The sequence below is a fragment of the Pinus tabuliformis genome, chromosome 2_2 (assembly GCF_031772625.1).
Source record: "Pinus tabuliformis cultivar Carrire ecotype Pingquan chromosome 2_2, CPIR1, whole genome shotgun sequence".
Classification (NCBI taxonomy): Eukaryota; Viridiplantae; Streptophyta; class Pinopsida; order Pinales; family Pinaceae; genus Pinus; species Pinus tabuliformis.
In genome coordinates, this window is record NC_142300.1 from 780,746,819 (window position 1) to 780,760,104 (window position 13,286).

At 35.9% G+C, this 13,286-nt stretch overlaps 1 protein-coding gene across 1 annotated transcript in view; it reads left to right on the forward strand.

Moving 5' to 3' along the window:
• The window catches only part of LOC149195016 (monodehydroascorbate reductase-like), a 129,466-nt gene extending 120,013 nt beyond the window's left edge, over positions 1-9,453 (forward strand). The window contains exon 10 of the mRNA XM_089405208.1: positions 8,799-9,453. Coding sequence (XP_089261334.1) covers positions 8,799-9,137 — 339 coding nt within the window. The 3' untranslated portion in view covers positions 9,138-9,453. The remainder of the gene's footprint in view (positions 1-8,798) is intronic.
• The last annotated feature ends 3,833 nt before the right edge of the window (positions 9,454-13,286 follow it).

Sequence of the window (13,286 nt, forward strand, 5' to 3'; positions counted from 1 at the left end):
TAAAAATATTAATTATTTTAATAAAATACAATCCGAGTAGAATTTCACCAAACGGTTTATGGGTTATTTAGAACTCAAGTGCCTTAGCCTCTCCACCAGTTTTCAAGGCTAGAGCACTTTCGATGCTACCAAAAACGAATACCTCCTCGTAGCGAGGAAACTGCTCTAGCAACCAGTGTTGCAAAAATCGCGATAATATCGGAAAATCGTGATTTTTACGTTAAATTTTTTTCACAAAAAAACGCGATAACTTGAAATAATTGCGATTTTTACTAAAAAATCGCTATTTTTTGGGAAAAATTCTTGAAAAAAATAATAATAAAATAAAATAAATAATAATAATTTGCCCATTTTTTTACGAGGAGGAGGTGACAACCTACCCAGGCTACCCCTGTCACCAGTAGAGGATGTGGTCTACCTCCTGTAGCTCCTAGTTCTTCGACTTCTAGAGCACAGCAGAGTCCACTGCCAAATCCACCGGCCATCTAGAGGGAAAGCTATTGCATTTTCTCGCAAGAGGGGCAGAGGAAATTAGTGGTATTAGTCATTTGGTTCATTTCATTGTATATGACATTATGACTCATGATATGAGATACATTATTATATTTTTTGTGGATATTTTGAGGCTGAGTTGGGACTCAGGAGTCAGGACTAACTATTCAGGACATGGTTCACTGTTATGTGTGATGTAGCACTAGAAATGATATTACACATCTTATATATTAGTTATTTTATCATATTTATGTGTCAATGTATTTATTTTATGTTGTAGATGCTTTAAATATTAAAAAAATTGGAAAAAAAAATTAATATTTTTGTATTTTACAATTATTTCCCGATTTTTACAATTTTTTTCCTGATTTTTTCCCTTGTCGATATTATCTCAATAACAATTATTGCAACATTGCTAGCAACAATGTCCACTTGCATGCTACTCTGCTTCTGAAGCACCTACACTGTTGTTGCCACCAACATTGTGTTGTTTGTTGCTACTTTACTGTTGCCCATGACACTGCCACTACCACTGTTGCATCTATACTATAGCTCCCTCTCAAACGCTACATCTGCTATGTTGCTAGCACTGCCACTGCTAAAACTGCATTCATACTGCAACTCAGATGTTGAGAGAAGCAACTGAAAAAAAAAAAAAAAAAAAAAAAATAATAATAATAATAATAATAATTAATTAATTAATTAAAATTAAAAAAAAAAAAAATAATAATAATAATAATAAAATAAAATAAAATAAAAAATAAAAAATAAAAAATTAGCTTAACTTAACCGTGTTCAGCGTAATACAATGAATGTCGGAATATGACTGTTGTTGATTCTAACCCTCTGAATCTGCTGCGTTGCTGCTGACTCTTGCACTGCTGCCAACCTTGCTTTGCGTTGATCAGTCTCTGGTCCCCAGCTACTGCATCTATCCTCCAAACAATCCACTGAATCAACTGACACTAGGTCCATCTCGCTACTGCTGAATCCTGGGCTCCCGTAGCAGGAATTGATCCAAGAGGTGGACTCCTCAAGGATCCTGCCCACATGTAGTCTTCCCGACTACAGCTCAATATCGCCCCATCTCCCTCCTGTAGATGCACGGGCACTCATGGCAAACTCGTCCTCGTCAATCTTTGCTGAAGCAGCCTTAGGATCATTTTCTCATCCTTGTCATTTTTCTTCAAAGTACACTGGGATGCATAGTGGCCCATCTCGCCACAACTGAAACATTTAACCTTCGAAATGTTCTTTCGCTTCGGCTTTTGTTGTCCCTTCAATGCTAGAGCTGCATTGTCCTCCTCCTTTGTCTTTGAACCACTCCCACTGCTGCCACTGAGTTTGACCTTCACTAGGGCCCTCCTTAACTCCTCTTGTTGAAGAGCCACCCACATCTCCTCCCATGAAGGTAGTTTTTCTCTACCCAACATGCTTTGGACGAAAACTTGCCATTCATCCGAGACTGCATTCAGGGCTATCCTCACCATCGCGGTTGGTTGAGGAGTGGACCCCACTACAGCAAGTTGGTCTCTAGTGTCTTGAAGGCGTTGAAGATAGAGGTTCACCCCTTCTCTTTTCTGCATTAAGATCCGCTGCAACTTCTGCTCCAAATACATCTTCTATTGTTCGAAAGAGCCTTCATACAGAGAAGACAAGGATTCCCACATCTCTCGGGTTGTATCCTTGTCTTGCAAGTGTGAGACCACATGATCTCGAACTCCATCGAAAATGAGCCTTTTCGCCTTCCCCTGCTTGGCCTTGTATTTCTTCTTTTGATCGTTGTCAACAGGAACAGCTACAACACTATTGACGTAGGCCTCGAGATCATGTTCCTCCAGAACAACTAAGCTTCTGGTCTTCCATATGGCATAGTTGGAAGCTCTGTCCAACCTATACTGATCTTTGAGCCCATGCAATGCCATTTCACCCAACTATCGAACTGACTCCTCTAGTCACTGCTTAGCACTGCTCAGCTGCTTAACAAGTGAAAAATTTGAACTTTCTGGCAGAAAGTTCTCTGAGGAGAAAATTTCCCTTCTACATGTCTTCGTTCTTTTCCAACGAATTTCTGCCCCCGTAGAAACTATGCCCTTCAAGCACTACGTTGAGGCTCTGCGTCACTCCTTCTGCCTCTGCAAACTCACGAACTGGAAATCATATCTTTGTCGTCTCACTCAGAGAGAGATTTCCTCGAATCTGCTTCCCAGCAAGGACTGCGCAATCCCTTGAAGGGAATTCGAATTTTTACCAAGTGCAGTTTTCGACCTCACTGCTCAGCACTTGATTTGCTCTTCCTGTTTCAAAATCAACGCTCTAATACCATGTGAAAATTCCTACACTTGAAAGAACTCTTACTACAACAAATCTGAATCTACTTCACCTACTTAATTTTTAAATTACATTAATCAAGTTATTCTTATGAATACTGAAGCAAATTACTTCTACAGCCTACACTAATTAAATATTTGATCTCATGAAACAGAAAACAGAGCAAAGAACAAGATACATAGGACACACTTATTTTTGGACACAATAGTCCCCGGAAAAACCCAATGCAAGAAAACCGGTGCAGCAGCTCTGAGGGTTTATTATTATGCAGGAGAAATATCTTAATACAAATCTAGGATGCTCATCTAGCAATCCTTTACAGAAAAATACTAGCGGAAAATCTGAGTGAGTTTTACCTCACTTCACCCAGCAGAATTATGGTGATTCGACACAAGACTAGCTAACCCCGACTATTTCTACGCTGGCTCTGCGTCATCCCTGCGTCACCTTCTTTGCCCTCTCCGTCAACTCTCCCAGCTATTCTAGCAGTTTCAGTTGTTCCGACAGTTCTGGATTCTGCGTGACATGCAACGTTTCTGTGTTAGCTCCCCCGACTACTGCGCTGCCTCTGCATCAGCTCTCCCGGCAGTTTCGATTGCTCCGGCAGTTCTGTCTTCTGCGTGACAGACAACTTTTTTGTGTCACCTCTCTCGGATATTGCGCTGCCTCTTTGCAAGCGCTCTCCGCCTCTCTGTCAGTATTCTCCGGAAATTCCTTCTCCCGGATTCTCACTACCCCTCTGCTGCAAGATCTCCCCAATCGATTTTCCTCTTGAGAACTTCTCACCTCAGAAAATCGATTTCCTCAATCTCTCTCTGTGTGTTTCCAAATGAACCCCAAGCCTCCATTTTATAATTTTCCTGTTGAGTCTTCAACAGCTGAGATTAAGTTTCTAATCAACGGCTAAGATTAAAACATGACTTGATCCGCCTTCTAGATCATTCTCACCCATATTTTGATTAATACCCATTAATATTTTAATTTCCCTAAGTTTAGACTTAGGAACTCCATTAAAAAAAATAATTATTTTAATAAAATACAATCTTAGTGGAATTTCACCAAACGGTTTCTAGGTTTTTTAGAACTTATGTGCCTTAGCCTCTCCACCAATTTTCAAGGCTAGAGCACTTCCGATGGTACCAAAAACTAACACAAAACCCCATCACTTATCTCACTTGCCTTACTCTTGAGAATACTCCCGATGCTACCCAAAACATCAACACTCCCTCTTAGCGAGGGATTTATTCTCACAACACCACCTGGAAGTGGCTCTGCGTTCGAAATTGGAACGCATTTCCACCCTTGATCCACTAGCACAACTACTACATATGACACAAAAGCAATTACTACTATATGACAGGGACCCTTCTTTGAAGACATCCTGCTCCTGAGCATCCTACATGGCCATCTTGTACCATGACTTCCTGAACCTGAAGGTTGTCTTTCTTTGAGTTGTTGACTCCCTCTAAAGACCAACTCCCTCCTGAGCCTGCCTGCTCCCTTTGAAGCTTGACTCCAAATCATAGGCCTTCTTGGCCCAGACAAGTAGTTTGGCTACTGGCATACTTAGCCAACTCTCTTGGCATGGTTCTTCATAATATGGCTGCTACCTGCAATAGTTCCTACAACTCCCTCTCGGAGCTATCACCTGTGCAAATCTTAGATCAACTATCTTTCTCATAGACCATGCTCTTATAACATGTTATAATATTGGGCACTATACTTACTGCACACACACACACACCAGATCTAGTAACAACTTCCTATTAACGTCACAAGCTAATGCACTGAAACATGTTGATGTGTCTGACTTTTACATAACGGAAACTTTAAAAGTAGAAACAAATTTTGCACATTGGAACTTATAAAATCAAAGTTAGATCATGGACAGTAATATATTACACACAAGTTTTTCCCTATCAACAATTCTTCATTAAATTCTTCTCAGGTCCTACTCAATCTCCTTTACTGGAATAATGGCCCTGGAGGAAATTACATATAAAACCATTACCCTGGATCTGATCTAGTGGATCAAGCCCTAGGTTTGTCCTCGATCTAGTTGATTTGGATCTCCTTTGCTACTTCGTCCTCTTCCCTCGGACTCAACACAATTGAGTATCTCACTCACAACAACCTGCATTATTACTCATGCAGATCTCTTTCTTACTTGAGAGAATATCTCTCTCAATATCTCGTGCTCCTGCACGTCTCTATGCTCTCTTTGCCAACACTGGGGCGTCTTAGCCCTCCAAAGGCCTTCTCAACCCTTCTGGCCCTCCACAAGATGCTCTCTTGCCAACCACAAGAATGAATCACTCACCCTTGTACTTATATTTTTCCAAAGGGTGCGCTACCATGGGTTATCAAAATACCATGGGTCTGTGGGTGCAAAGCCCCATCACTTAGCCCACTAGCCCCAATCTTGAGAATACTACCGGTGCTACCCAAAACATCAACATGCCAAATCTCACTCTGGCTATAACTGCTATGTACTAGGGTTTTCATTGGTTGTCTTCTCTATAGATCCAAGTTATTCTCCCTACTACCTATAACTCTCCTCACGCGAGGATTAGCCCCTTTTGGCTTGATAACTACTTCACCTCCCATGACACTGACCTCAATCCTCTGTCCTCCATGGATGAAACTGGAAGTAAATTATTTTCCAACTCAAGTACATACATTACCTCTTTTACCTTCACAAGGCTCCCTGAGTCTAGCTAGAACTGTATGCTGCCAATGCCCTCCATTGCATGCTTGGTATTGTCACCAAGCTCCACATGTAGATCTTTGTGCTCATTGGCCATACTGGTGATGATATCACAAGATCTCATCATGTGACGAGATTCTCCATTGCCGACAAACCACACCCCTCTTGTAAATGGCGCAAAAATGATAGCATACTAGAGCAAGTTCCTTCTCGAATTTCTTTGCCAATTCATCCATCTGTGTAGATGCAGCTGTTATTGTCTTCCCATTGCCTTTCTTCTTGTTTGGACACTGTCTGGCATAATGACCGAACTTATGACATGTAAAGCACTTGACTTTGCTCATGTCATTCTTCCCTTGTGACGGTGCTCGTCCACTCCGGTTCTACTTGACTTTTTCCTTACTTTTCTTTGCTTTCCCAACAAGAGCAAGGTTCTCCTCATCTCCACTCTTTGTGATGTCCACCAGTTATATATTCCTCCCAAATATCCATTCGAGTGAATTCGTCCCACTATATGGCCCAATCAAGAAGTTTATCTCTAGCTAAGATACCTGAGCACAAATGTAGCCCATTGCTTGGTACACCCTTTCAATGCGACTTTTACGATATCCTTCTCATACACTTTTTCTCCCAACAGCTAAAATTTCATCACAAACTTGTTGAATACTTGTGAAGTATTGGGCCACAATCTCAAATCTGTTCATCTTAATGCTATTCAACTTCTCCCTTAGCACCATCTTTTTGTTCTGGTTGTCACTTTGGTACAACTTTGTCAAGGCCATCCACATTTTATACGTTGAATCCTTCTTTGTTATATAAAGGATTATGTGATCCTTTACACCATCCATAATGGTGCCCTTGGCTTTTGTATATTTTATCTTATGTTCAGCTGCTTGGGTAGCATCATGAGGAACTTGAATCTCTAGGCTTGCAATTTCCCACAAACTGTTTGCCATTAAAATTGTAGTGATCCACTCCTTCCATGGACTAAAGTTTACAACCTCCTCTAACATGTCTTCATACCTCATAATTGATGATGCCATATTCCAGATCAACTTTAGCCACAACCCCCTTGTTACAATATAAAATTCTGCTGCGAAAAATAATTCACTGCCAGAAAACCCTTGTGATATATGATCTTCCCCACATAGTTCTAATGCTTTGATACCATGATAATTCTTTTATACGAGATATGATTTATTTTACTTCAACAATCTATTAAAAAAACCCACAAAATACTTATCTCAAATATTTCTGAAATTGTTGATAAAATAAACACATTGTTATATTAACTTAGAAACTAAAATGTAGCAGAAGTAAAATAAGGAAATCAATCACATTGCAACAACAAATTTGTGCCCCACACAATCTTCCTTCATATTAAATTTATCAGGAAAATGTGGGCCTAAACCCACAAAAAATACATGGAAAAATACAATTGCTGACAGTTTGGAACTTGGCCCCACTGGGAAATATTGACCCCAAGGAAATCAGCTCGTGGAAATCGACACTACTGAAGAAATTCAATCTCTGGAAAATTTAGCCTCCCTTACCAGCAATTCGACCCTTCTTATACCTTGTATGGCTGTTGCACACTTGAGTAATTCGGCCTTTTGGATATTTTGGCCCTCCTCTTCAGCGGACTTGACCTCTCTCTTTCCTAGCTTTGTCTTCCCTGAAATTTTCTCCCAAAATTCCCTACTGCAATTCTTCTCTCTTCTCTTTAGTCTAATCGAGCCTCTGGCTCTTGAGAAAATCACTTCCTCAACATAATGTGTCTCTTCACCTCTCCCTTAAGCTCATTTTATAATTTCATAAAGTCAAAATCCCTAACACTATTATCCTAAGTGATCAAAGGCTAGGTTTAAATCCTAAGCCTCACTTGAGATCAATGGTTGAGATTATATCCAAGTCACTTAAATAATTTTTTTATTTATTTTTAGCACTTTGGCCTAATAGTCCGGAATAATTAATTAGATCAATTATTGTACTTTTCCTAAGTTAACTTTAGGAAAGAAATCATTAAATCACTTACTTTTCCAAGCAAGCACCTAAGAGGCAATCGAATATCTTCTACATGCCAAGACACCAAGCCAATGTAGAAGACGTTTTGAGGCTACAAAATCAACAAGAATCCCACTGGAAAAAGCGTTAATCTGTCATGCTCCTTGCAGTCGTTTACGTGCTAGTAAGCAATCCCCATCTCAAGGATTGCAACGCTCATGCTCTGAGGCTGCAGGGTTTGACAGGAAATTTGAACTTAATTTAGAATTCCTGAAGACTTGTGTGAAAAGAACGAACACTGAAATTGTTTTGTTATTGCAAATGACAGAAGACAGATACAATCAAGCATGCCAATGTGCTCTCACTGTGATAACAGTGAGCCCTTGCACTTCACTCCCAGTAGGAAGGCTGTTCTGCCAATAGCTACCCGAATATCAGAGAGGGGACGTGAAACTGTAGATTTTCTGCATGTTTTTTGACCTGCATTTGTTGCCTTTAAATCTGGAAATGGAGGAATGTGCAAACTCTGCAAATTGTACCAAATCCCCATCTAATAGGCTCTCTCTCAAATTCTAGCTGTTGTCATCTATAAATGCCTTCCTAGTTTGACTCTAGTGCAATTTGGTGGTTGATTTGTTGTCTCGAGAGAAGCTCGATGCATTTGCAGGATGCACTTTACAGCCCAGTTGGATGTGTCATGATGGTGGGTAATGCTAAATTTTAATAAGTTAATAACTAACTGAGATAAAAAAAAAAGGTTGAGGTCCAATGTCTAATGTAATAAAAGGATACAGAAACATGACAACCGTTTGTTAATTATATATGATGTAAAAAAATTAAAATAAGAGAAATAAGTATAGGTATATTTTAATCCTGGATTTTTTTCTAAACAGCAGGAAGTCTACAACTTTAATCCTGTATTTTTTTTAAGCAACAGTTAGTCTACACCTTTTTCAATCCCTCTTGATACTTGATAAATCCCAGGTTAAAATGGATCTGTGCTACTAATGAAATAACATCAATAATTAAGAACTATAAAATAGGCTCTGAAATACATTACAAATTTTCAAGTACTAGGTGAAGGATCAATGCTGAACCTTCTCTGAAATAAGTAGTTTTGGATTTCTTATTTACTACCTCAAGCCAAGTACCTGAGAATAACAATTATGTTTATAGCTTATGTAACTTGGCCTTTTTCTTAACAAGATACAGTGCCACCTTTTACCCATATATTTAAATACTTACACCCCATATTTCACTGCAGGCAATTAAAGCAAAAGGAGGAGGAAGGATCGTTGAAGAATATGACTATCTCCCATATTTTTATTCACGTGCATTTGATTTGTCATGGCAATTCTATGGAGACAATGTAGGTGAAGCTGTTATTTTCGGTGACAATAATCCTGCCACACCAAAAGCCAAATTTGGTTCATATTGGATAAAAGATGGTAGGGTGGTAGGTGTATTCTTGGAGAGTGGTACTCCCGAAGAAAACAAAGCTATTGCTAAGGTAGCACGTGTGCAGCCTTTGGTCGAAAGCAAGGAGGAACTCATAGAGGATGGGCTGGCATTTGCTTCTAAGATATCCTCGGCTTTCACTTAATTCATCAGTTTGCTACATTACTGTTGGTCTCTTTTCACCTTGGAGATATCTGTTGTTTTAGTCTCTGCCTGAATTTTGTTGAGAGGTATTGGATTTTTAGTCTGGGTTTAGCTGTTTCATTACTAAATCAAACTTGCGGCATATTCTTGCTCTTTCCTTCCTATTGCTGGGATTGCATCTTATTAAACAGCACTATATTATTATTCTGATGAAATTCTCTTAATTGCATTGCTCGCTCCATTGTAACATCATATATGACCTTTAAAGTTAGTAGTTTTAACTTCATTTATTAAATGTATATAATCTTTTTTGAGAAGTTAAATTCTGAATCCTTTTATAGTGGGTTTCCGCGAATTGATGTATAATTTGAATCTGAGAGTGGGGTTTCCATGAATTGATATATAATTTATAAAGTGGATAGATTGTTTTCTTGAAATTGGTCTGGATTCAAATTAAATTTGATTGTAAAAAATAAAATAAAAAATTTAATGTTATGGATACATTTTTACAAACGATTAAACTTCAATATATTTTACTTTGCTGCATAAATTTGCAGTTCGTCAACTTTCAATATATTTTACTTTATTGGAGAGGTTTACAACTTTTACAGCTTGTTCCTTTTACACGAGGAAATTGAAATTTTACCAGTGAAAAAACGGAGTAAATGTACGTTATCTGACAATGTACACCAGGATAATCATGAAAGTAGAGGGTGTTGTTTTAGTGTGTAATATGAATATGCTAGGTCTTTTAATGGTTAATGCACTTAAAATTAAGTCATATTAGCAATTTCATAAGCTTTGGTTGCCAATTTGTTCTTTTGCTAAATAAGTAAATTAATAAATTTAATAAAACTTTTTGTAATTTTTTTAAACATTTATCTCATTCTATTGTTATGTGGTAACTTGTAAACAATATATAAGAATTTTATATTGCAATTTCTGATCTTGGTTTCTTAAGAGATGGTAAATCGAGAGTTCTTGTTATTTTTTTGTGATTTATTTATATTTGTTTCGTATATTTATGATTTTAGAAATAGAGTTTTAGGCACAACATTCAAAGCATGTTTTTAGGGTTCTAAAGAGAAAAAGTGGAAATGAAAACTTGACATAGTCCTAGATTCCCTATGGGATTAACTTTAATAATTAGATAAGTTAACAATTGTTTCCATCAAGGCCATTAATTCTCCAATCATGTGTATATAAGTTTAAATATGTACTTTCAATTAATAGGTAATTACTTTAAACTATAAAATTATAATATAGACATAATTTTGAGATTTATGCAAATTAATTAATTAGTATATGTTGTAAATATTATGATAGCTACTTGTTAATTAAAACAAAGCCTAAAAGTCTACATTTTGAGTTAGAATAGAGTGAATTACAAATGTACATTAGATTGTTAATTCACTGTAAATATGAAAAATGAATACTCACTAAATTACTTAAATAATTCACTATTAAATCAATCATATAATAACATATTGTAAGTACAAAATTACTCTCATAATCAATAATATGCACAACAAAAGAAATGAAATAAAATTGAATAGTGATGTAAGTAAAAATGTATATACAGAGAAAGACATGTGCAAAGATGCCCAAAGAAGATTTTATTTATGTATGAAGATCAATTTAAAGCTAAGTGGGATGAAGTATTTTTATTAATTCCACAATTAGATTGTCTAAAAATATCTACAATTATAGTGGTGCAGTCATATAAACATTTGTAGGTAAATACACACATAAAGCAAATCAATAGAATTTACTTCCAAGGGAAGCACTTTTGCTTTCACCTTAGTGTGCGAGCTTAGATTGTAGTGTACTTGTCATTGTTATAATTGTTAAGCTATTGAAGTATTGAGAGAATGTAGGACAAATTTATTCCTACTCTCTCCTTTCTCATTTACTCTTCTTTTATTTTATACGAGGTGGGTACTGAATTGAAAAGCTATGATTATTGTGTTTTGGAATTCAGAAATTAAAATTTCGAGTTTCAAATTTTGAAGTTTAATAAAGAAAGAATTTTAAAATTCATATAGATTAAGGTTCTGGGTCAATTATATATATCTACTCAACTAGTGTGTACATGAAAATAATTTTGATGGTGCATAAATTCTTCTAAAGTCTTTGAAACAATTTAGCACCCAAATAGTTCATCTATTATCCATTCTACATTGTGTGTGTAATTTTTTATATATTATTATTTTCAATCTATTAAAACAAAGACAAATAAAAGCTTATCAAATTGTGTTCAATAATTGTCCAAAACATGCATTATTTTTAATTCAAAAACATGCAAAAATCTTATTCTTCAAACATGCATGCATGCAATATTCAAGATCAAACAACAAGAGTATTTACATTTTACAATTAATGGATATGTAACAAATGGACAAGGTATTGTACCAACCCAATACTTGAACACAATCTTCGAAACCATACTACTTCCTTGCTTGCATGAGTGGTTGCCATGTATTCAACTTTTGTAGTTGAGAGTGCCACTACAGATTATCTCTTGCTCATCTTTGGTCAAACACATGCCCAATTATAGATATTTTGCAATCCATATCTCTAGCCTAGTTTACATCAATAAAGTCATCTATGTCCAACACTTTGTCTAGTCCTAGTCTTCCTAGGTAATGCAATCCATAACCAGCAGTGCCACACAAATACCTAAAAACCCTATTCATTGTTGCTAAATGTTCCTTTCCTAGTTTTGACATATACATGCTCAATACTCCCACTACATGTGCAATGTCTAGTCTAGTACATATCATTGCATACTCCAAACTTCTAATCACATTAGCATGTGAAACACGGGACATGTCCTCTTCATCTTCGTATGTCTTTAGGACGTTGATCTACAAGTAACTTTACAGCTACAAGAATAGGGACATTTACCATTCACACTCTTACAAATTAAACTTGTACAATATTTTCTTGACATGCTTCCTCTACTTTAACTAGAGCTTCAATTAGATAACATTTTGATGATATTCCAACAACAAAATGTTTTAGCAACAATTTTATTTCTAAAAATAAATTCAGCGATCCTAGTTTGTTGCAATTTTGTGGTCCTTTTTTCTTTTACTTTTTCAGGAATTTAATTTGCATATTTGACCAAACAATTGTTTCTAGAATACTCTCCTCAATTTTAGCTTTCCAATGAACCCTCCTGAGCCTGATTTGGTGCCCCGTAACTTGAGATATAGCCTTTGGAAGTTGTGACTCAACAATTGTCCATCAATTTCGTAGGTGATTCTCATCAGTTAATTTAAACTCCACAAATTGTAGTACCAAATGCATCAACTGAAATATATTTTTGTGTTTATATAGTTTTTCGTACTTAACGTAATTTGTATTACGAATGTGAAAGTTATGGTGGAGGAGTGTGAGACATATGTTTCAAAGTAATAATAATCACATTGAAAGCTTTGAGAAAGTATTAAAGTCTAGGTAAGAAAGTAATAATAATCAAATTGAAAGCTTTGAGAAAGTATTAAAGTCTAGGTAAGAAAGTAATAATAATTGACAAGTAATAATAATCATCTTGAAAGCTTTGAGAAAGTATTGAAGTCTAGGTAAGAAAGTAATAATAATCATCTTTGAAAGCTTTGAGAAAGTACTAAAGTCTAGGTAAGAAAATAATAATAATCAAATTGAAAACCTTGTTGAGAAAGTATTAAAGTCTAGGTAAGAAAATAATAATAATCATATTGAAAGCTTTGAGAAAGTATTAAAGTCTAGGTAAGAGAATAATAATGATCATATTGAAAGCTTTGAGAAAGTATTAAAGTCTAGGTAATAACTCATTATAAAATCTAGGTAATAAGTCATTATATATTGAGAAAGCAATAATAATCATATTGAAAGCTTGAGAAAGTAATAAACTTTGAGTAATAAAATAATAATCATATTGAAAACTTTTGACTCATTATATATTGAGAAAGTAATAATAATCATATTGAAAGCTTTGAGGAAGTATTAAAACCTAGGTAATAACTCATTACATATTGAGAAAGTATTAATAATCATAATTATATATTGATAAAGTAATAATAATCATATTGAAAGCTTTGAGAAAGTATTAAAGTCTAGGTAATAACTCATTACATATTGAGAAAGTAAAAATAATCATAATTAT